This window comes from Aulonocara stuartgranti, assembly GCF_965226115.1.
Source record: "Aulonocara stuartgranti genome assembly, chromosome: 5".
Lineage (NCBI taxonomy): Eukaryota > Metazoa > Chordata > Actinopteri > Cichliformes > Cichlidae > Aulonocara > Aulonocara stuartgranti.
The window spans coordinates 22,207,035-22,231,137 of record NC_138943.1 but is presented as its reverse complement, the minus strand read 5'-3'; the positions used below and the strand labels follow the sequence as shown (position 1 = coordinate 22,231,137).

The window sequence follows — 24,103 nt, the reverse complement described above, 5'->3', positions numbered from 1 at the left end:
GGGAGGTGTTTGTGTCTGTTTAGAGTTTGGGATTGTTGACACGTTCAGAGATGAACTTGTCAACAGCTTGCTTATATTCTAAATGAACATGCTGACCAAAAATAATGGAAGAGTCTGGAAATGTAAAAGAAATAATGGTGAATCCAAAACAAGATGAATTTAGAGGATGAAGAACACAGAAAATAGATGCATGAGAAGGTGAGAACAAGAAGTAAAACAGCTAGAAGACATTATCCAGTACTAACAATTAGGTTTATAACGTTCTTCTCTTTATGTTAAAAACAAACAAACAAACTGTGGAACAGCGGTAAGCAAGCAAGTTCAGGGTTCAAATCTGACTGACGCTTGCATATTTTCACTGTGCCTTCATGGGTTGGATGCTTTTCTGTGTCCCTTTCTCATCAGTACTGTCGCAGATGTCGACCCTGTCCGGGTGTACCATGCATGTTGCCCACTGTCAGCTGGAAACTACTAAGATGACAAGTTAGGATAACGAATGCATATATTAGTTCTCTGGACCACAGCAGAGTCACATCACTGGTGAGTGCTACAGCCAAAATCACGCACAGTATAAAATGATGTTTTTTTCAGTTAATTTTTTTTATTTTCAAAGCAGATGTTTCAATCAGTTAAGTGACTGCAGCATCTTTATCAGCATCTCAACAACTATGTGATCCAAATAAGTACAGAACAAATTCAAACGAGTCACTACAAACAACCCCGAGCAGAGACTGCCATCTGGTCTCCTTTTTTTTTTTAAATAAAAAAAAAAAACAACTATCAAGGTCATTCATGAATGCTGTCAACCACCCCAACATCTGTTAAAATGAGGTATGTACAAATCACTGCTCGTTTTTCTGCAAATACACTAACATTTACCCTGAAATGACTCTTAGTATTCATAGTGGCTTCTCTGACACCCAGATCAGCGCTGAGCTGAGCAACTCAGCCGGTCATGTTTGTTTAAAATTGTTATGTAAGGTGTCATTTTCCAACAGAGCAACAGCTGGACCACCATCAGGACTTAAGGGAGTGTTTGAAGTGCATGCAAGGATGCATGCTGCTAATGCATCCACGCATTCAGACATTACAGACATAAGATTTTTATTTTAAATACATAGTTTTATATTCAGTTTAAAACCTGTTGATTTAAACTGTAACATTAGCAACTATTTTCAGGTGGTTTCACAACATAAATGCTCAACAACATACAGATCCATGGATAGATGAGAGTTTGGAAGAGGATAATTTTCTCTGCATCCATGCCCAGATGGAAGGAGATGACAGTAAATGAGACCAAAACATTAAGGAGGGGTCACTCACTCCAACAGTAATCCTTTCTGGTGCATTTTACTACAGTATGGAGTTTGATATGTGAGGGCAGAAACTGACTCACTGAACTGGAGTAGACCATCTGGGTAGTTGTGGATTATTTCTAAAGCTTCTAGTGAGTCAGCAAATCTTACCCCAGTTGGAATCACATCGAGAGTCATTCATAGTCAGTTATCAAGGAAAAGGAGGCCAATTGACCTTTTTTGAGCATTTAACTTGCTACTTTGATGTTTTTCCACTTTAAAGAAGTGTAGGTCCTCCCATTCTCTAGTTTTATAGTTAGTCTCCTGACCAGTGTCAGCACTGACCACATTTCCTTGATGTGTGCACAGAAAGAATAACTGAATAACTTTTGCAACTGAGTGTTCAAATAACTCACTTAAATATTTTGAATTAGTACCATGTCTGGCTCACAGTGAGTGACAGCAATCGGTACATATTATCTAATTCTAATTTTCTAATGCTTTAAAAATTATGTTAAACATTTTGCAACATAACTGAACGCTTAATTACAGTTAAAGTTACAGTTAACATCATAAAGTATTATCCATCCAGGAAATTAAATTGATTGTATAATTTGATAGAAAATCTCTCCTAATAATCAGATGCCAACATGCGCTTTCATTTATTTAATTTATTTCAGTGTTTTCATCTCATTAAGCGTCATGTGAGGGAGCTGATTATTCATCTGTGCGTCACATTATCTTCCTGCTGATGGAAGAAATGATGATCACTGCAGTCTCAGTTTATACTTCTTCTGTCATTAAAAATACAAATCAAGCAAGGTGTATGTTTTCTGTGTACACCCACAGAAGTATATATCCAGTGCAATACACAGAGAGGAATATGTCTGTTTATATGCCAATGAGTGTTTTTACTCCTTAGCCACAAAGACGACTTATCATGTAGGCATGAAGTTATAATTATTCCAGTAAAATAGATTTAAACAGGATCTGATCGAGACCTACCTGTGCACAAAATACACACCTGTTTAGACATGAGCCGCAACTTAAAGCCCTGTTTATTTAATTCATAAAGACCTCATAGTACCATATTATACAAACTGATCACTTTGCTCTCAGACTGCTGGTTTACTTGTGGTTCCTAGAGTTTCTAAAAGTTGATGGGAGCCGGAGCCTTCAGCGATCAGGGCCCTCTCCTGTGGAACAAGCTCCCAGTTTGGATTCAGGAAACAGACATCCAGGAAACAGGATCAGGTGACCATAGGCCATCCTTTAGTTATCCTGCTCTTATAGGCTCAGACTGCTGCAGGTCCTCTTAGCACTTCTTCTCCACTCACCATTTTCCCTCCCTATGTGTTAATACACCACAGCAGCGAGTCACTACATGCATTTTTCCCCCACAAGGTTTGTTTTGTCCCGTCTCCCTCTGCTCTCTCTCTCTCTGCTGTTTTCTTTCCTGTCACCCCTCCAACCAACCACAGCAAACAGCTGCCCCTCCCTGAGTCTGCCAGAAGTCTCTTAAAAGGGAGATGTTCCTTCCCACTGTCACTTGCTCATAAAGGGTGGTCTGACTGTTGGTAACACTGTAGGGTCTTTGCCTTACAGTAAAAAGCACCTCATGGATTGCTACAAAATAAACTTGAATTGAACTGAATTTTGAATTACATTAATTTTACATGAGTGTAAATTAATTCTGCATGGGAAGTTCACTACAATATCAAACCATGAAAGATCCACAGTGGAACAAAACAGTGTGTCAGCAGCACGTACACAACTTCCTGCATAAAGTCTTACAGCAAGATATTAACTTATTGTACACATGAAGTGCAATAAGTGATGATTTAAGACACAGACTGTGGGTTCCCCTCAGTGCTTGGATTACCTAAGAATAAAAAATAACTTTGAACTAACCCGCTTTTACTCATACTGGTTACTTACACACACTGTTCCTGCTAACGTCTATTGCTAAATACACGAGCTACACAGCGTACGCCATCTTGCCTCATTGTAGGTAAGGTTAAGGACAGAGTTTAGAGTGAAAAGATAAAAAGTAAGCATCACATTGACCATTGAGCACATACCAGAAGCACACATTATTGTTTGCATCGTGTAGCTAATGGTTCCCAACAAACACTGATGTAGAAATATATCACAACCGTGTTTCCTGTTCCATGATTTTAGGGCATTGTTTGTGTAAAATATGCACTATAAATAAAACTGCTTTGTCTTAGAGAAGACTGAAACCTTCCCTTGCTGCAGGTACTGTTTAACTTTATGCTGTGATGTAAATCTGGTTAAAATCAGACATTTAGTTCAGCAGGAAACATACCATTACCCAAAAAAGTGTAAGATGGCTAAGTGAGTGTGTAAACTCCTGTATATGGAGGTGATCTGTGAAACTAGACACTTTCATGCTTGTTACTCATCGGGTTTACTTCTACACATGCTGGCAAGGATGATGTCACACACACTGGCTAATTGGCTATTAATCAAGGCAGTTTCTGCGCCACAGTGAAAGAATGTCTGGTGACACACCGAAAACTGTAGATTTCCAAGCAAGTTACCCAAAAATACTTTAACTGGAAGTGTTTCTCTGTCTTTATAAATAGCACTTGGACATTGTGCCAAATGAAATGAGCAATCAGTGAGTAGGATCACAGAGTGAAGGAGAAGAAGGAGGTCTTGTAAAATAAAGGAGAAATCTCCATACCAAACAAGATAAACACTATAAAATGAGAAGAAAAAAAATGCTGAATAAATAAAAGGCATGAGCAAAAAGATGTTAAAAAGCAGTTAGTGTTTTAGTGTCATCTATGACTAATCCACAAATAGAAAACAGATATTTTTAGAAATGTCTAGAGGGGGGTGGCGGGGGAGGGGGGGGGGGGGGGGGAAATCACATCACTAAGAAGATGAGTATCCCAAAGGAAATCAGGAGGTGAGAAAGTGAGGCAACGCAACGCTGCTTTCATTTTCACATTTTACATGCCTGGTTGCAGGGTCTGCCACAGTGCGGAGAGCTGCCCTGTAATCACTTCCTGAAACAACTGGAACAACAGAGGATTTAAGGGTTGCAGTTGTGGGACATGGCTCTGTGTCTATGCATGTGCCTTTGTGTGTGCATGTCTTAATATGTGTGTATTTACAGCCGCATTAGCTATGAGGCAGTGTCACAGTATTAGGGGAATGATTTTTTCTACATAGAACAGCACTCAAAAATGCATCCAACGTGAGAAACAACCAGATGAGAATTTTTTTTCTTTTCTAGCCATGGCTATGGGCATATGCACCTAATCTCAGTAAACTAATCCTTAATCAAACAAATAAGGAAATCCAGTGAAATGCAGTTTGTTTGTCAAAGGCTTTTTGTGGAAGTGATTCATTATTTGAGCCAACGAGAAAACAAGGGAATTTCTACAGCAACCCACACAACACAGGTATGTCATAATGAAATAAGGACTTAGTCAGAACCCCTTGGCATCAAATTTTAATGCATCGAGTACCCTTACGTGTTATTGTTCAGTGTGCAAGGTTAATGTTGCAAATGTTCCAATGATGCAAAGGGCCATATTTTAACACAAACCACAATGCTTTCTTAAATCTAACCAAGTCACCTTCATCCCTAAATCAAGCCATGGACTAGTAAATGACATAGTGGGGGTATTCTGAGAACATGGCCCTGATCCAGGAGCTCACACCTCACACCACAGCAAGGCTGGGCCCAGCAGACGTCATTTACTAACAGTGCACTCGGACAATATTTAAGACAAAATGTAAACAGCTGTTATTAGTAGCAGTAGTAATCGTAGTAGTTATAGTGGTAGTAGTTTTAAAGACTTCCTAAATATACTAGGACAGCCAGACCTTGATCATTTTTTCATGCGCATGGTCACAGTATGAAAAACTGGATAAGATATGCCCTGACATCCTCAAGCATCTCGATGTATCTGCTGCAATACTGCATGGAGTTCTGAAATAGTGCCAATGGTTAGCAGACCGAAGAGGTGGTCCCCCTTTTTAAGCGAGGGTGCTGCAGAGTATGTTCCAGCTTCAGGGGATCACAGTCCTCAGCCTAGGAAGGTTTTTACCATGTTACTGGATAGAGGAGTCTGTTAACTGAACCTTTGAGTCAGAAGGTTTAAAGTTTAAACTTATTGATTTGGAAAAGGCATATCTCTGTGCTATTTGGTCCATGAATAACTGTTGTGAGAGCTTGGTCCAGATTCCAAGGATTAAGACTAGCTCCCAGTTGTGTAGGACTTTAAATGCTTTCCCTTTGTCAGAGATTCTGTTCATAATTTGTATGGACATGACATTTTAGGGGCAAAGGGTTTACCCTATGGTCATGTTAGCTTCACTGACCAATGACCTCCAGCTCACACTGGGGTGTATGTACTGTATGTGTGAAGAGGCTGGGATGGGAATTAGGACTTCCCAGACAGAGGGCATGGTTCTCAGTGAGAATGAGTTGCTACCCCCAGTGGAGGAGTTAGAGTATCTTGTGGTCACAAGTGAGGGAATCGTTGTGGTGAAGAGACAGCTGAGTGTGAAGTGAAAGCTGCTTATTAACTGATTGATCTACAGTCCTGCCCTGACCTTTGGATAACAAACTGTTGGTAGTCACCAAAAGAATAAGACCGTGGATACAAGCAGCAGAAATGAGTATCCTTCGAAGGGCATCTGGGCTCTTCCAAGGTCAGGAGATAGCTTAGGAACTCAATCATTCCGGAGGAGCTCAGCTCAATCAAAATGAACCAGTTAAGGTGGTTTGGGCATCTGGCTAGGGTGCCTCCTAGGGAGATGTTTCAGGTTCCACCCCAGGGTGGACCAAGGACACGCTAACGAGATTATGTCTCTCAACTGATTTTGGAATGTCTCAGTATCCCAAAAGCAGGTAACATTCAGATAATTTTTTTGAAAAACATCCTTCTTGGCAGTTTACCTCCATCCATAGGATTATGATGATCTTCTAACAGGTGAAGTCGAGGGAAGAGATTTTTGGTTGAAAAGTTTGCATAACTTTTCACCTGAAACTTTCCTGTTTCCTGTTTTCCCGTACAATGAAATGGAAAATATTAATAATTACCCGAAACCGAACAGATGAAAGATACATGCAAATAATTAAAAGATTAAAAATCAAAAGTAAATGAGGAAGGATCGATGGTCTTTATTATATTGTATAACTGAATAAAAGCTCTTACTTTGCAGTGAAACTACAGAGTCTGAATGCATCTCCTCATATTACAAAATATGAACACTCTGCAACATCTTGCAGACACCGCAACAACAGATGAATAAACCTGCAGTAAAACTTCTACGTACCTCTGGCTTTGACAAAGCAGCAGCCACATTTGCTGAGTAGTTTTCTAAACAGGTGCTGACACCCACACCCTCGGTGATGGTGACTCCCTCTCATGGTGATGCACTTCTGCCGGTCCATTCAACACCATCAGAAATAGGCATAGTGCTGAGCACACACACACACACAGAAGCACATGCACACATGCACACACACTATTTCTGTGGTAATCCCCGCAGGAGAGAGGAAAAGTGTACACAGAGCTTCACAGCCATATTCCAAATTCGAGCAACAACACCTGATGGGGAAAAAAACTCCACCACTATCCCATGATTTGATGGCAAATCGCAGGAAAACCAGAGAGGCTGTTGAGGGCTTCGGCTTATGAGCCTCTCTGCGCTGGGAGATAGTGGGCAAAGATTATGAGAGGGACCAAAAGTAAGTGAGGGAGCGACAGAGGGGCAGGGAAGGGGAGGGGCCCTGATGAGGGAGGGATGGTAGCGAGCATGCTGTGCTGCTGCACCAGCATCTGTTTTCCAGTCCCTCCTCTCAGCCTCTCCCCTCCCCTCCTGATCCACTCTCGCTTCACACCTCCTTCATCAGCTTCTATTATCAGTGTTTGCTCTCTGCTTACCATTAGCAGGCATGAATAACAACGAGCATGAACTTTTCCACTGAACAGGCAAACAGTCATTTTCATTAGGCAATGCCTGCCTGTTGACTGGTCCACGTTTGGTCTGGGCTGGGTTAGCAAGAAAGAAAGTACACTATAAATCATGTTTTTCAAAGGAAGAAGTGCTTATTTGAATAATTTTGATGTTGACAACTATTTGCTACAAATTTGTTACCAATTAATCTCAGGTGTTCCCCACTTCCAGATTACAAAAACTATTCTACTTCTACTATTCAACACCACTTGACTCCAAAGGTTGCAGACCGTGGACTCTTAGTTAAAACAAATCACTCAGTTAAAGTAATAAAAGCTGAGAACACATTGTGTGCCATCACAACCTACTAAGAGACAACAAGCTGCAGATTTGGAAACACATCAACGACCCACATTTGTGTATTTCAGGAGTAGAGGGGAAAAAGTGAGAAAGTGTGAAAAGAAATACCACAAGCAGTCATAATTTCGTTTAAAGTCTATAAAAAAAAAAGCACCCCCAGTTACTCAAATGGGCCCGCACTCTCAGCTTAATCTACGATTTATGTTTTCAAAACTTTTAACTAAACCATTCTCTCAAATCAGTATGACAGCCTACTCTTCCCCGCTCGCCACCTGTCGATACCAAAGCACTGCCGTGGAAAAGCCAACATATGAAAATATCCTGTACACAGCCCACCGAGGTAGCTAGATGGAGGCGGACCGATTTAATCTCAAAGCCAAGATTAAGTATTCTTGACGAGATGATCTTACGAGCACAGCTGTCCGTGCTCGCAGCGGTGACTCAAGAAGATTTACGGGTAAACTCGCATGATCCCAAATGTGGACAAAGTCAATGAAGAAGGGGGAGAAAAAAGGAATAGAAGAATTTGACACAGCTTCATTTTTTACTATATGCAAACTGCAGTTTCACACACACATGCAAACCAACATTCACACATGACCAGTGCAAATGATGACATCTCAGTCCACAGAGGGGGAAATTACGGCTGCAAAAATGTCAAAATGCTCTCGTTCTGCCGGCCGTCGAGTTAAGCTTTTAAAAACTCTGCTGAGACGATGATCCCTCTGAGCTGAACTGCACTAATCCCGCCACAATTTAGGATTACAGTCCGTGCGTGCATGTGTATGTCAGCTTGCGCATGCCTAATCAGTCAATAACTAATCACCAGAATAACATAATGTGGGGTTGCATTTGGTGTTTATTTTGGTGTGTCAATTCTAACTCTTGTGCATGCGTTGCTTTTCTGTCAAACAGCTCCCCACTATGGGTGATGTAAGAGTTGCACCCAGCAGCAAACAGTGTGTGCAAATCACTCACTACTCACTTTATAGCAAGTATTGACTATATAGACATTTTATAGCACTTTCACTACACTACCTGAATTCAAAGTATCCCACAATTCCTCGTTAAATGCCGTGTACAACCAGTGGTCACTCCCCAACCACTGTATAGTATCATGGATCAAAAATGGCAGACAGATGAGAGGAAAGAAAGGAGCACATGACACTACTAACTTTGTGTATTAATTTTGGAAAAAATATGTTCTGTGTTTAATACAATGCTGTGTGTCAGTATTTATGTCATTATTTAACCTTTTTTCTTTTGCCACCTTCTGACTATGTAACAGCAATGGTGCATTTAATGGTGCAGAGAAAATTACTCATAGAACTCAGTAAACATGGAGCAGGGAGTCATGCATGAGTGAATGATTATCACTGGTCCAAACCGTGAACCTATCTTAAGCCAAAACAAGTTGTATTTGGTGCCGAAATCTAACCAGCAAGTAAACTTTAAAGTAAAAAGCAAGTGAAGATGAAATGAATCAGTCAGTAAAAACTAAGTAAAACATAGCCTGCTTTCCTGGCTGATAAACTCTGAGTTACTTCAGACTCTGCAGCACTTTAAAAGAGGACCATTATCACTAGGTGTACAGTAATGATGCAGGTGGTGGATTGTGAAACAACAGTGCAGGATAGCATGTGTTTAATATGGAAAACTAGTGAGATTTGACAACCAGGTGGCATGACATCCTGGGATACGAATCGATGCATACACTCACTGCGGTACCTTTGCAACCTGCGGTCACAGGTGACTTCCCGGCCCACTTCTCCCGAGTCCATATGTCCCGGCTATGACCATGCAACAACATTTTCTCCCTGCTGGTGTCTGAAATCTTATACATGGAAAAGACAAGCGAGTGATCAGTGAAGGGAATTGGATTTGTATTTTGATACATATATATGTGATAGATTAGGGGGGTAGGTAGATCCTACCAGACAGAGCTAATTATACCAGGCTAACACTCTGTTTCACCTCTCCTCCACCCCCTGTCTCTCTTATTTTTGCTTCAGCTTAAGTGGGTTCTTATCTTATCTGTGGAATTTCTCTTAGAGAACAAAAACGATCAGGAGAGTGGATGGTATCACAGCCTGGGGTCAATGATGTTCACTCAAGTTAAGCCAGGGTAATTGAATCTTAATAGTCAGCTTCTAGCCTACAAAACAAAAATGCAGAATGCAGCTAGATTTGCTGATCACCACCCCAACAAGTCTTACTGCATGACATGTGAGAAAGATCACATGCAGCTTATTTCATTTGAATAGATTTTTTTAAGGAAACCACACTGCTCTGCATGTTGTTGTCTTTGCATTTATGACAAATTCGAACGTGTGGCCATAAAAACAGCAAGAAGCGCGTGTCTGCATGCTGGCTAAATGACTAAGGCTCAGGATTTGGTTTTCCATAACAGATGACGAATTAAATTAAACTGAAATGAGCCCTATTTTAGGGCAAAATAGTAATAATAATTTTAATAATAATGTTAATTTGTTTGCACTCATATTAGCAAGAATGGAATCACTTTTAATGGATTTTGGAAGAAATTACATTTATGTGATTCTTTGCATTAGAAATCTAAAGACTACATGGCAAAGAGAACAAGATTTGAAAACAAAAAATATATAATTTGAATCAAATAATAGTTGCACAGTTTTTGAAAAATTACTTATTTTCCTGTATTGAGATGTCTTCTTGTGTTATGTAATTCAACATCCATTATACTGGATAATATTTGACATAAATTAATACCTAATTAAACATTTGTTCAAAAATATGCTGATATATACATAAGATTTTATATGAGACCATTTCCTTTTATGTCACACGGGTACTCACTTTATCAAGCTTGTATTCCAGAAGTTCTTCATTCCTCCCTTTTTCCAAAGTCTTCATTTTTCTTCCTCTTGAGCTTCTTCTATCATTGCATCATCTTTCTTCACTTGGTGCTGTACTCTTTCCCCTCATTAAATCATCCGTGCGCCAAGTTTTGGACTTTAATCAAAGGTAGAAAACAAGTTAAGCTTAGGCTTCAGAGAAACATCCAACTCATCCTGCCTGACAAAAAGACAAAAGCAGACAGCTTAAACTTTGCAGCGGGTCTCCTGCGGGAAGATGAGGACAGCTGGTCAATTTCAGTGGGATTTCTCCTTAGGCCGCTCTGGATTAGAGAGGGTCAAGCCATCCAGACAGGTCCTGCCATGTCCAGCAGATTCCTTGGGCTAATTTCAGACTGTTACTGCATTCCCAGAACAAAAAAATATACTCAGAATAGTTTATTAAAAACCTCAACTGTCTTATTATTATAATTATTATTATGATAAAGAAACACAGACTTACTGCCTTTTCTTTTAAACCAGATTTGATTTAACACTTTTATTCCAGTTTGTGCTCTGAGGTAATTCCTGGAATGTAAACAATCCACAGATTTAAATCATGCCAATGAAGTTTGTATATCCCATACACTTCTATCACAGATGTAGGATGTCATCACTTTCACTCTGCTGTGACCAACCAAAAAGGTAAATTTGAGAAATACCATCCCTGAACTGCAGCTGTTTGGGAATTTCTTTGTTTTGGAGTCTGTCCCATCTATTCCGAACACACTGGTCATGTCTAATGGGATTTGACTTTCTGCTAGTTAGTCTTAACAAATTAATTAGATTCCTTGGATTAAAGCAGTTTACTGTTAACATTTTATACTCGTAAATGAATTAAAGATGTCCACCAATAAAAATAATTTTGAAGACTGAAAAAACTTTTATATGGTAGTAGCTACTTATTTCCAGATTTTTATAAGGTGGTCAAAAAGAGGAGTGTATTCCTGTAAGCTACATCGACCTCTAGGTGACCCTGTAGAGATTGCTCTTTTTTTTTCTTCTTCATAATTTGAAATATGAAGGAGAAGAAAGCTATAATCTTTTATTTCACAGAAACATTATGAAGGATTATATTTGTTTGTCCACAGCTACTCGTGCACATGTTTATCTTCATTCTTATGACCGATCAGGGGTAAAGCAGCTCATCTACTAATGGGAAGGTTGGTGGTTCAATCCCTCGCTGCTCCAGACTGCATACCAAATATGTTTGGGAAACATACCGAACCCTGAGTTGCTTCCAATGCAATCATTCAAGTGTCAATGTGTGTGAATGTGAGACAGAAAGCACTTAGGCATAGAAAATGGGTGAATGAGTCATGCTGTATAAAGTGTTCTTCTACTCAAGTTGAGTAGAAGAACCAGTCCATTTACCATGTGAAATGTGTGATTTTAATATGTCGATGTCTGTCTCAGTTTTTTTTTGTACACAGGTCTCTTGTGAAAAAGAGATTTCAATCTCAGTGAGACTTTGTGTTTAAATAAATACTTCAATAATAATAATAACAACTGCATAGATAAATAGTCCTCAAAATTCAGAATGGTATGGCTGAATATTAGTCTAAACCTGCTACTTTGTAGCTTAGCATAAGGCCTTTTTAAACTGTTTAAGAGCAGTCCACTGCAACAGAGGAGTCGGAGCGTCAATCTGCATATTCATAAATCGGCAGTAAAAGTCGTAAAAGCTATTTTATTAAACAAGGGTATTATTTATGAAAAGTAAAAATCCAGATGTGGAGCTGAGGTGCTTTTTGAGGTTTGCATCAATGCTAGCAGTGGAACTTGAATAATTTGTAGAAGGAGAAAACTTAGTTCATCCAGCTAAGACATACTTAGCTTTTAACTGCTATTAAAAGATGAAGAGAGCAACAGGTAATCCCCTCTATAAAGCTGTTACAAGTGGGATGAGCTAAGCATAGGAGATGAGCACACAGTGCCTCAGTGAAGACTCAACGAAGACTCCTCCTCTTAGTTTTATGTCATGATGACAACATGTGGGATGGAAATGGGTAAAGTATCTCTGTTCACAGGCCTGGGAGGAAACGGCTCCTCTGCAAACAAAGCAGGAGGGCTGAAATCAGAAGTCATTTAGCACGAGTCACAGACAAATGCTGACAGGTTCATGCTACTTATGGTAAGTGTATGTATTTCCTGTTCATGTCTATGAGTGTCTCATAGTTTGACAGTCATGGTATTATTATTTATTACATAATGATGAATGACAGTCAATGCAGCAGATGCGCCTCTGAATTTTTATTTCTTTACTTCTGTTTTATGAACTGTGGCTTCACAGTTATGTACTGATATAAAATACTTGAGAAGTCTATACTGAGCGAATAAAAAAATGTACAGTTCAGCCATAACAGGTCATGGTTGTACCATCAAAACACCTGTCAGTGATGTTCTTTTTAGATAGATCTTTAAATCATATATTTGCAGTTTTGATTTCAGCGTAAAAATATGTAAACTTAACTTTTTGCTGTGCGGAGTAAAAATTATACAAGTCAAAAAGCAGAAGTGATTACTTTCAATACCTATGTTGGCTTCAGATTGAAGCAAGCAGGTTCACATGTGACCAAGATTACTCTGAGGTGGGTTGTTCCTCATTTAGCCGTGTTGTGTGTTCAGCAGGGCATTTAGATTCTTATCCAGTTAACAGTGAGGCAGCGCTGAGCTCGGACTCATGTCACACTTCATCTGTCACCAAGTGAACCTTTGATCTTCCTGAAGCCTGATATATAGCATGTTGTGATGAAACAACAGCTTTATGCTTAGAATAAGTGGACAGATTGTAAAACAATAGCTTGCTTTCCAGGAAGCCAAAAAAACATACATCTGACAGGAGGTTTCTGCCTGACCAGTTTCTTTTTTTGATATTGTTTTAGATGTAGACAAAGGCATTTGGGCCCATTTCACCTGTTCTGCTGGAAGATGGCCACTGCAGCGGAGGACCCCCACCTGGGATCAGGCCCTGACGATAGCGAAGTGTCTCCATCCGGGAGAGAGTCAGACTCAGATAGCATTCTTTCGGATGACTTGGTGCTTCCAGACTACACGCCAGAGAGAAGAAATGGGAGTGCAGCATCAACACTGTATCAAGCGTGCGCCCGTAATGAACCGGTCTCTCTGCAGACAGTGCTTGAGAGGGGGGTCACAAAAGAAGAGGCGATGGAGCTGGACATCAATGGCTGGGTGAGAGTCTCATCCATAATGAACTCATGATCTCTATGACTAGCAGTGAGCAACATATTGCAACATCGCTGATCTTAACTGTTAACTTCAAACCAACAGAATGGTTTAATGGTGGCGTGCTGTAAAGGTTTCCTAGAGATCGTACATGGACTTCATACCTGTCCATATGTTGACATAAATCACCAGGACAATGAAGGCAACACAGCACTGATGATTGCATCCCAAGCAGGTATGTTTTACCAACTTATTACAACTGGGGTGCTCACGAAAAAGTTAATTTGATGCAAGTGACATGTTTGCTATAAAATCTGTTTCAGTAAAGATGGGGATGGGTTCCCCACTCACTCTGACTGCATGGACAAACAGTTCAGGAAAGAGATAACTAAATGCATTCCTTAAATGCTGGTTAAAGCTTTATCAAGCAAAAAAGAAGCCATGTAAATGGACTAAAGCTCATTCAAAATGAACTGAGACAAAGTAGAAAATGGTACTTTGGTCAGACGTATCAAAACATTTGACATTCTTTTTGGAAAACATGGACAACAGCTGTGTCCTTCCAACTGACCATCCAACTTCTAAATCTTTCATCAGCTGAAAACATCTGGAACAACATGAAATTAAAAATATGTCAAAGGAGACCCAGGACTGTTGAGCAGCTAGAATCCTGTATCAGACAAGAACAGGAAAACAGTCTTCTCCCAAAAGTCCAGCAGGTGGTCTCCCCCGTTTCCAGATGTTTATGGACTGTTGTTAAAAGAAGCGGGGATGCTAGACAGTGGCAAACTGCCCCAACTGAGAGTTATTGGTGCCAGTAATCTCAAAGTGAGCTAATATTTTTGTATGTATGTTTTTGTTTGAACCTTTGATATGGTTTATGTGTTCTATTGTGAACAAAATCTGGGTTTATTAGGTTTGTAATTATTCCATTTTGTTTTTATATTTTACACAGATTCCTGAGAACTTCTTTGGGATTGGGATTGCAAATAGCTTGAGCTTGATTTAATTGGAGATTTAACCAGTTGCAAATATGCACTCAACTCGTGTTTTCTGATGCACTGTTGTATAAATTCTGTGTTTTTACAGGTCACATCATGACAGTGACGTATCTCCTGAACTATTATCCTGGAATAGACACAGAAATAAGGGATTGTAGAGGTTTCACAGCTCTCATCAAAGCTGCAATGACTGGCCGCACTGACGTTGTGGCAGCCCTTGTTATGGCTGGTATGTAAGAGTAGAGTGCAAAAGCACACTTTATTTCTCTGGATCATTACCTATACATTTCAGCTACCGGTATAAAAACAAAGGTATGGTATATTCTCTGTTTCTTAATGCTTTGGGAAATAGCAAATATGAATAAATATCCATCATTAATTGAGACTAGACTCTTATAGAAATATGTAGCACGCCCCTGCGGGCGGTTTATCCTTCAAGCTCGGGTCCTCTACCAGAGGCCTGGGAGCTTGAGGGTCCTGCGCAGTATCTTAGCTGTTCCCAGGACTGCGCTCTTCTGGACAGAGATCTCCGATGTTATTCCCGGGATCTGCTGGAGCCACTCGCCTAGCTTGGGAGTCACCGCACCTAGTGCTCCGATTACCACGGGGACCACCGTTACCTTCACCCTCCACATCCTCTCGAGCTCTTCTCTGAGCCCTTGGTATTTCTCCAGCTTCTCGTGTTCCTTCTTCCTGATATTGCTGTCATTCGGAACCGCTACATCGATCACTACGGCCGTCTTCTTCTGTTTGTCTACCACCACTATGTCCGGTTGGTTAGCCACCACCATTTTGTCCGTCTGTATCTGGAAGTCCCACAGGATCTTAGCTCGGTCATTCTCCACCACCCTTGGGGGCATCTCCCATTTTGACCTCGGGACTTCCAGGTTATACTCGGCACAGATGTTCCTGTACACTATGCCGGCCACTTGGTTATGGCGTTCCATGTATGCCTTGCCTGCTAGCATCTTGCACCCTGCTGATTGTCTCTGGGGCATCTTTACACAGCCTGCACCTGGGGTCTTGCCTGGAGTGATAGACCCCAGCCTCTATGGATCTTGTGCTCAGAGCTTGTTCTTGTGCTGCCATGATTAGTGCCTCTGTGCTGTCTTTCAGTCCAGCTTTGTCCAGCCACTGGTAGGATTTCTGGATATCAGCCACCTCCTCTATCTGCCGGTGGTACATACCGTGCAGGGGCCTGTCCTTCCATGATGGTTCCTCGTCTCCCTCCTCCATGGTGGATGGAACCATATATATATATATATATATATATATATATATATATATATATATATATATATATATATATTAGGGGTGCAACGATACTCGTATCGATATTGAACCGTTCGATACAGTGCTTTCGGTTCGGTACGCATATGTATCGAACAATACAAAATTTGTAATTTATTTTATCAACTTTCCTTCTGACGATGCTGTCTGTGTTGAGCGCTCAGTAAATCTGCGTTCGACTACTCAGCCTAGGCTGCACTGTCGAGCGCAGATCCACTGAGCGCTCAACACAGACAGCATCATCAGAAGGACGAGCGCAGGGCAAGCTAGCGAGACAGAAGTTAAGCTCTCCTTGCAACATGGCAAATTGAACCTTCCCCACCCTCATTCAGATGTGGCGTTTGGAATTATTTTGGTTTTCATGTGACGTATGACCCTGAAGGTAAGCGCGTCATGGACTAAAGTAAAACAGTATGTTGGATGTGCCACGCAATGCTCAATTACATGGGTGGGAACTAGTGTGTTAGCGAGCAGTTAGCTCGTTAAAGTGTTAGCCGTCTAGCCCCACGCAGGGGTAGCTCGATAACGGAGCACTAGTGGGAACACAACGAATATGACTGCACATTTACGCCGACATCATCCTAGTGCAAAGACAAGTGGAAGCAGACAAAAACAACAAGCATGCATGTTACAAACTTTACCCGAGTCATTTAGACAGCCGTTAGCACATGATTCTCCTTATGGGGACCTGATATGTTTAATATTGTGGCGAGCTCAGACAAGGAGGAGAGGGAGGTGTCGTTTGGTCTTGCTTACCGTGAGCTAGCCAGGGAGCACAGCCGTTTATTGACATCTGCAGAAGAACACTGCCGCTAGCTAACTCCTCAGCGCGGCAACCGCATAGCAACAACAACACACAGAGCGCCCTCTGACCCCGGAAGGACACACCGTCGCAGCGAGAAGGCGTCACCCGTCACTATGGCAACATAAACAAAACATAACTGTACAAACAGAACCCTGAACAGCCCTGACCCGCTACATAGCCCCCGCCTAAGGGGTCAGTCGTCCCCGACGACCCCATTGCCCCACACAAAGTCCTGCAAATGTCCAGGTGCCTTCTTTTGGCGCACCGGCCGGTCACGACCGGCGGGGGAAAAGTCACTCGGGTCAGAACAGAACATGGGGTGCCACCATCATCCCACTTCTGACACTAATGTGGCGAGCTCAGACAACGAGGAGACGGAGGTGTCGTTTGGTCTTGCTTCCCGTGAGCTAGCCAGGGAGCACAGCCGTTTATTGACATCTGCAGAAGAACACTGCCGCTAGCTAACTGCTCAGCGCGGCAACCGCACAGCAACAACAACAACACACAGGGCGCCCTCTGACCCCGGAAGGACACACCGTCGCAGCGAGAGGGCGTCACCCGTCACTATGGCAACATAAACAAAACATAACTGTACAAACAGAACCCCGAACAGCCCTGACCCGCTACAATATGCTGCTGAGAATATAGCCCAGAAGAAGCGTATAGTATAGCTTTTATTTTGGAAAGAGCCTTTTCTCTGTAATAAACTCTCTTTTCCAAAGATGAGTGACTCCTCAATCAGATACAGGTGTTACCGCGCCAGATCCGCGGCCCCGAACCGTAGTAAGGAAACCTCTGGCAGTTACTTGAAGGTTCCGTAACTGACTCGTAGCCGGCAACAGCTTACTATACAGGTCAACTCCGCTAGCAAAAAGATCGAAGGAGGCGTAGGAAACTGCTTCACCGAACTTTATTTCTTCTCTAAGGCACGAACACAGCGTACAGTGGGCTGAAACAGTTTACTCACAGCGAGCATCGCCGACACAACTCTGGCTGTCAAGGGAGTTATTATATTCCTTTTATTTATTTTCTTTCCGTCTCTTCTGTAGCTAACCGTTACTTTTTCCCCTTCTCCGCTCTCTCTCTTCACACACACACACACACCAGGCAGTCCCGCTACACACATCCCGAATACATTTCCCATCAGGCTTCATCCTTAAAGGGCCATGCCTGTAACACAGGGCTTGCAAAATCGGGCTAGCGATTTTTCCAGTCGGGCTACCAAAATCTATCTCTGCCCTGCCCGTCGGGCTATTGTAGGAAGGAAAAATATATGTCAATGCTTTTGCATTCTTTCGGAAATGTAGCTGGGTAATTATGTCATTGGCATCGGTGAGCCACTGTCAATATGTGACATATTGAAATCGCGTTTGAATTTGCGCTTGTTTTTTGCTTTCACTTTGCAAATATCCAGGTGCCTTCTTTTGGCGCACCGCCGGTCACGACAGGCGGGGGAAAAGTCACTCAGGTCAGAACATGGGGTGCCACCATCATCCCACTTCTGACACCAATGTGGCGAGCTCAGACAACGAGGAGACGGAGGTGTTGTTTGGTCTTGCTTCCCGTGAGCTAGCCAGGGAGCACAGCCGTTTATTGACATCTGCAGAAGAACACTGCCGCTAGCTAACTCCTCAGCGCGGCAACCGCACAGCAACAACAACACACAGAGCGCCCTCTGACCCCGGAAGGACACACCGTCGCAGCGAGAAGGCGTCACCCGTCACTATGGCAACATAAACAAAACATAACTGTACAAACAGAACCCTGAACAGCCCTGACCCGCTACATAGCCCCCGCCTAAGGGGTCAGTCGTCCCCGACGACCCCATTGCCCCACACAAAGTCCTGCAAATGTCCAGGTGCCTTCTTTTGGCGCACCGGCCGGTCACGACCGGCGGGGGAAAAGTCACTCGGGTCAGAACAGAACATGGGGTGCCACCATCATCCCACTTCTGACACTAATGTGGCGAGCTCAGACAACGAGGAGACGGAGGTGTCGTTTGGTCTTGCTTCCCGTGAGCTAGCCAGGGAGCACAGCCGTTTATTGACATCTGCAGAAGAACACTGCCGCTAGCTAGGCAACCGCACAGCAACAACAACAACACACAGGGCGCCCTCTGACCCCGGAAGGACACACCGTCGCAGCGAGAGGGCGTCACCCGTCACTATGGCAACATAAACAAAACATAACTGTACAAACAGAACCCCGAACAGCCCTGACCCGCTACAATATGCTGCTGAGAATATAGCCCAGAAGAAGCGTATAGTATAGCTTTTATTTTGGAAAGAGCCTTTTCTCTGTAATAAACTCTCTTTTCCAAAGATGAGTGACTCCTCAATCAGATACAGGTGTTACCGCGCCAGATCCGCGGCCCCGAACCGTAGTAAGGAAACCTCTGGCAGTTACTTGAAGGTTCCGTAACTGACTCGTAGCCGGCAACAGCTTACTATACAGGTCAACTCCGCTAGCAAAAAGATCGAAGGAGGCGTAGGAAACTGCTTCACCGAACTTTATTTCTTCTCTAAGGCACGAACACCGCGTACAGTGGGCTGAAACAGTTTACTCACAGCGAGCATCGCCGACACAACTCTGGCTGTCGAGGGAGTTATTATATTCCTTTTATTTATTTTCTTTCCGTCTCTTCTGTAGCTAACCGTTACTTTTTCCCCTTCTCCGCTCTCTCTCTTCACACACACACACCAGGCAGTCCCGCTACACACATCCCGAATACATTTCCCATCAGGCTTCATCCTTAAAGGGCCATGCCTGTAACACAGGGCTTGCAAAATCGGGCTAGCGATTTTTCCAGTCGGGCTACCAAAATCTATCTCTGCCCTGCCCGTCGGGCTATTGTAGGAAGGAAAAATATATGTCAATGCTTTTGCATTCTTTCGGAAATGTAGCTGGGTAATTATGTCATTGGCATCGGTGAGCCACTGTCAATATGTGACATATTGAAATCGCGTTTGAATTTGCGCTTGTTTTTTGCTTTCACTTTGCAAATATCCAGGTGCCTTCTTTTGGCGCACCGCCGGTCACGACAGGCGGGGGAAAAGTCACTCAGGTCAGAACATGGGGTGCCACCATCATCCCACTTCTGACACCAATGTGGCGAGCTCAGACAACGAGGAGACGGAGGTGTTGTTTGGTCTTGCTTCCCGTGAGCTAGCCAGGGAGCACAGCCGTTTATTGACATCTGCAGAAGAACACTGCCGCTAGCTAACTGCTCAGCGCGGCAACCGCACAGCAACAACAACAACAACACACAGGGCGCCCTCTGACCCCGGAAGGACACACCGTCGCAGCAAGAGGGCGTCACCCGTCACTATGGCAACATAAACAAAACATAACTGTACAAACAAAACCCCGAACAGCCCTGACCCGCTACAATATGCTGCTGAGAATATAGCCCAGAAGAAGCGTATAGTATAGCTTTTATTTTGGAAAGAGCCTTTTCTCTGTAATAAACTCGCTTTTCCAAAGATGAGTGATTCCTCAATCAGATATATTTATTTTTTTAATTATTTCTGTTTCAGCAACATTAAATTTAAAAACTGTACTTTTGAGTTAAAATATATATTTATAATTTTAATAAATGACAAATTAAAAAGGCATGAACATTTTTTTTGTATCGAAAAAATATCGAACCGTGACACCAAAGTATCGAACCGAACCGTGAATTTTGTGTATCGTTGCACCCCTAATATATATATATATATATATATATATATATATATATATATAAACAACAGATTAGTCACTTACACATATGAGCTACTCAGCTAGCTCTTTTTGCTACAATTCAAACTATACTGATGTTCCATTAAAAGAACTTTTTACAGTTTGAACATACAAATGCTAGCCCCAACTGATATCACTGGATCGTTTCTGAAACTCTAACATCAGCTCTTTAACTCTGTCTTTCACTGCTCTAAATAAAGACTAAGAGCACTGCTAGTGAGAACGGCTGACTACATGGTTTATCTGACCGTATTTGAACCCGGCTAACTCTGCGCATATGTCAACGTGTCGGTGACGTGAGACTGGTTTAAAGGATCAGTCTGAGGACATTATCACATCTTAACAGATACTGACTCTGTAATCTTTACCTTACTAGACTTGCGGGCTGGTCGCAGATTAGTCGTTTCCTTATTTTTGGACTGCACGTTTCCTCAAATCTCTGCCAGGAGTAACACTTAGTCCAACATTAATATCATACAATAAACTGCCCTCATATTGAAATCCATAAAGATGGATTTCTGAAAGAGACTGTGGGAAAGTCAGCTGAACTTTACAAACCCCTGCCTGCTTTATTCTACCGCATTTAGACAGCATATCACTGTATCAGAAAATTTAAGTTAGTAAGTCAAATAAAACATTAGTAAACAGGCATTGGCACACAAGTCATTTTCACATTTCACAGTATGACAACCACAGATGTAGATAATTTTAACTGTGCAAAACGGCTCAGGGCTGTGCTGTAACTTAGTTATCTACAAACTGTGAGACAGCAACACGTTTATTGCAAGCCACCATGCGCCTCATGAACCTCGAGAACTCAGGTTTGGCATCAAGTCTGACGTGTGTAGGCTGTATGCGATAAGATTTACTAAAAAGTATTAATACATTATCAAGTCAGACACTTTGATGTTTAACATTTTTTTGTAGGGCAGCCCAAAACAGCACTTTAACAAGTTATTAATATGAACTTATTATTAATGAGTTATTATTAATCAGTTCTTGTGTTTGTTTTTCCTCGTGGTATTTCTTTTCAGGGGCTGACATACATGCAGTAGATTCCACCAGAGGAAGATGTGCTCGGGACTGGGCCTTTAAGACAGGTCGCTACGAGACCTTGCACCGTCTCCGTCGCCTCAATATGCGTCCAAGAGCTGAGCAGTTCTGTGAGGGTTATGTCCCTGAGTGGCCTGAGCTCAAGGAGAGAGTAGCCAAGGCCGTATCTCAGAAAACTCCCAGGGAAAAAATTGCCCAGCAGATCAAAGACACCTTTGGATTCAGATTACCTCGTGACCCCGAGGACAACGGGGTGTTGGACCACATGGTGCGCATGACCACCAGTGTCTACAGTCCTCTGATTTCAACTGGATGTCACCCACTCTGCCCCACGAGCCCTCCAGAGATTGGCAAGAAGCGTCTGGCCGTACAAGAGCTGGTCAGCAAACATACAAAAAAGGACCTTGAGGAAAGCTCAGTGTGCCACAGTAATGGCTCAGTGTCGCACATTATCCCCACAATCCACTCTGCGGAGTCGATTGCTACGACATGCTGTGCCGACACCGAGCGGCGAGGCAGTATGCTCTCCACCAAAGCTGCCACAACTTTTATTTCCCGGAGTATGGGGAGGCGGAACAGCGTGTTCCCCTCTGGCTGCATCCCAAAGATCAATGTAGACAGGCCAACAGAAGCAACGCCAAAGAAAGAAAAGAAGAAGAAGAGGGAAAAGGGCTATCTGGAACCACCCAAGTGGAAGTACAAGGAGATCAAGGATGAGAAAAAAAAGGACAAGAAGAAGGCTGAAAAAGAAAAGGAAGAAAAGGAGAAAAAGAAGAAAGAAAAGGACAGCAAGAAGGCCAAAAAATAAGGTTTTAAAAAAGAAAGGGCTGTACAAAATATCCTTTGTGAGAAAAGTGAGTGTCTTTTCAACTCAGGGCTTAAAATGTTCAAACCAAAGAGCATTCAAGTGAATACTAAACTTAAATCTGAAAGGGAGTGACAGAGGAAGAGAACTGTAAAGACTCTTCAGAGAAGGTTTGAAGCATCTACGCTAAAAGCAGTACCTATATTTGGAGTTAATGTGAAAAATAAGTCTATTATTCTATTAGGGATTAAAAGACTTTAAAGAACTTCTTAAAAAAAAGAAGAATATGGCACAGTGCACAAAATCCATATTTACTGGCTCATTCTTACCAGTGCTAAAGCATCCATGATGTCTACCTCATTATTCAAATAAATCACAGCCACAGTACGAGTAGACCTGCCTCCATTTATAACATGAGATGTAAACCTAGAAGCATATATGCTACAGCTAATTTGTATTATTAAGTAGTATGTATAATATTTATACATAAGAAGAGTTTATGGATGAAAACATGAACTGAAAATACTGTATAGTGTTTAGACAACAAGCATCAAAACTCAGGATCTGTTTAATCCTCTAGGTTTATTGCCACTTTGTGATATTGCCAATAATGTTTATGTAATCTTTGAATACCGTGCACACAGTCATGAAAAAGGAAGTTTGCACATGACTCCGTACAGTTATGTACAAAATCATGTACACCCTTACTGAAGGGTAGCCGATCAAATGCACTTGATTAACTGATCATCAGCAGGTGTGAGTTTCTATACAGATGCGGAAGTTTTGGCAGTTTGCTGATCTGGAGCATTCAGGTGTCTGTAAACACAATGCCACAGTCTTCCCAGGAGAGGATGTCCCAGGAGATTCAGCCCTAGGTCAGAGCGTGCAATCCTCAAAATAAGCTGCAAAAAAAAAACTCCAAGAGCTACATCTGAGACTCTACAGGCCTCAGCTAGAATGTTAAATGTTAAAATTAATTAGAGAACAATTAGAAAAGTGAGGCTTGTTTGCTTATCTTTGCAAAAGTTGCATTTGAACAGACCACAAGACTTTTGGAACATAGATCCAAAGAGGAGATGTCTGGTGGCGGCACATTTGGCGAAAACCAAACAGAGCATATCTGCACAAACACCTCATACCAACTGTCTAGCACGGTGGTGAGGCCATCTGCGAAATCTTGGCTGAAACTGGGTCATGTATCAGTACAACAATCTCAAACTCAGCAGCAAATCTGCAAACGCATGTCTGAAAAAGAATCAACGTGTTGCAATGACTCAGTCAAAGTTCGGACCTTAACCTGACTTAAATATTGTGGTGGAACCATAGATGAATGCCTGCAAACCTCAATAAAATGAGGCATTGCTTGAAAGAAGAGTGGGCTGTTAAGATGTGAAAGACTGATAAAGTCCTAATGCAAAAGACTGGGTCAAATCATTGCTGCTAAAGGTGGCTCTTTATGCAGGACTTCATAGAGTCCAGTGAAAACTTCCTTTTTCACATGACTGTAGATGGATTTCAGCTGTTTGAAATTATAAAAATAAATGAATAAATAAAGGACAGTGAAGATCTATTAGTAGATTTGTTGGGTCTTAAAAGCACAGTGGTTAGTAATTTTATATCAACCAATTTGTAAATATAGCAATTTATAAATATTGTACCAGAGTATTGAAGGCACAGGATGTAACTGCGCAGTCTGCGTGTCTCCATTAAACATCTATCTATAGTTAATCTATAGATAGATAGATGTT

At 42.0% G+C, this 24,103-nt stretch overlaps 2 protein-coding genes across 12 annotated transcripts in view; one reads left to right on the top strand and one right to left on the bottom strand.

The window, feature by feature from the left end:
* arhgef25b (Rho guanine nucleotide exchange factor (GEF) 25b) overlaps positions 1 to 24,103 on the bottom strand; it is a 40,147-nt gene that overhangs the window by 15,636 nt on the left and 408 nt on the right. For 2 of the 11 annotated variants that reach the window (XM_082532369.1, XM_082532370.1), the window contains exons 1-4: positions 13,391 to 13,505; positions 10,679 to 12,525; positions 10,437 to 10,592; positions 9,322 to 9,435 (exon numbers count right to left, since the gene is read on the bottom strand). In XM_082532369.1, the coding sequence (XP_082388495.1) occupies positions 9,322 to 9,382 (61 nt within the window). In that variant the 5' untranslated portion in view covers positions 9,383 to 9,435; positions 10,437 to 10,592; positions 10,679 to 12,525; positions 13,391 to 13,505. Of the gene's footprint in view, positions 1 to 6,617; positions 7,019 to 9,321; positions 9,436 to 10,436; positions 10,593 to 10,678; positions 12,526 to 13,390; positions 13,506 to 16,707; positions 17,706 to 24,103 lie in introns of those variants that run through there. The other 9 variants (XM_082532378.1, XM_082532375.1, XM_082532376.1 and 6 more) reach the window with 7 other exon arrangements.
* Positions 13,406 to 23,972, top strand: ankrd33ab (ankyrin repeat domain 33Ab; the record flags this gene model as incomplete). Its single annotated transcript, XM_082532380.1, has 4 exons — positions 13,406 to 13,666; positions 13,766 to 13,895; positions 14,750 to 14,890; positions 21,532 to 23,972. The coding sequence occupies 4 exons, from the start codon at positions 13,406 to 13,408 to the stop codon at positions 22,356 to 22,358; spliced, it is 1,359 nt and encodes a 452-aa protein (XP_082388506.1). The 3' UTR covers positions 22,359 to 23,972.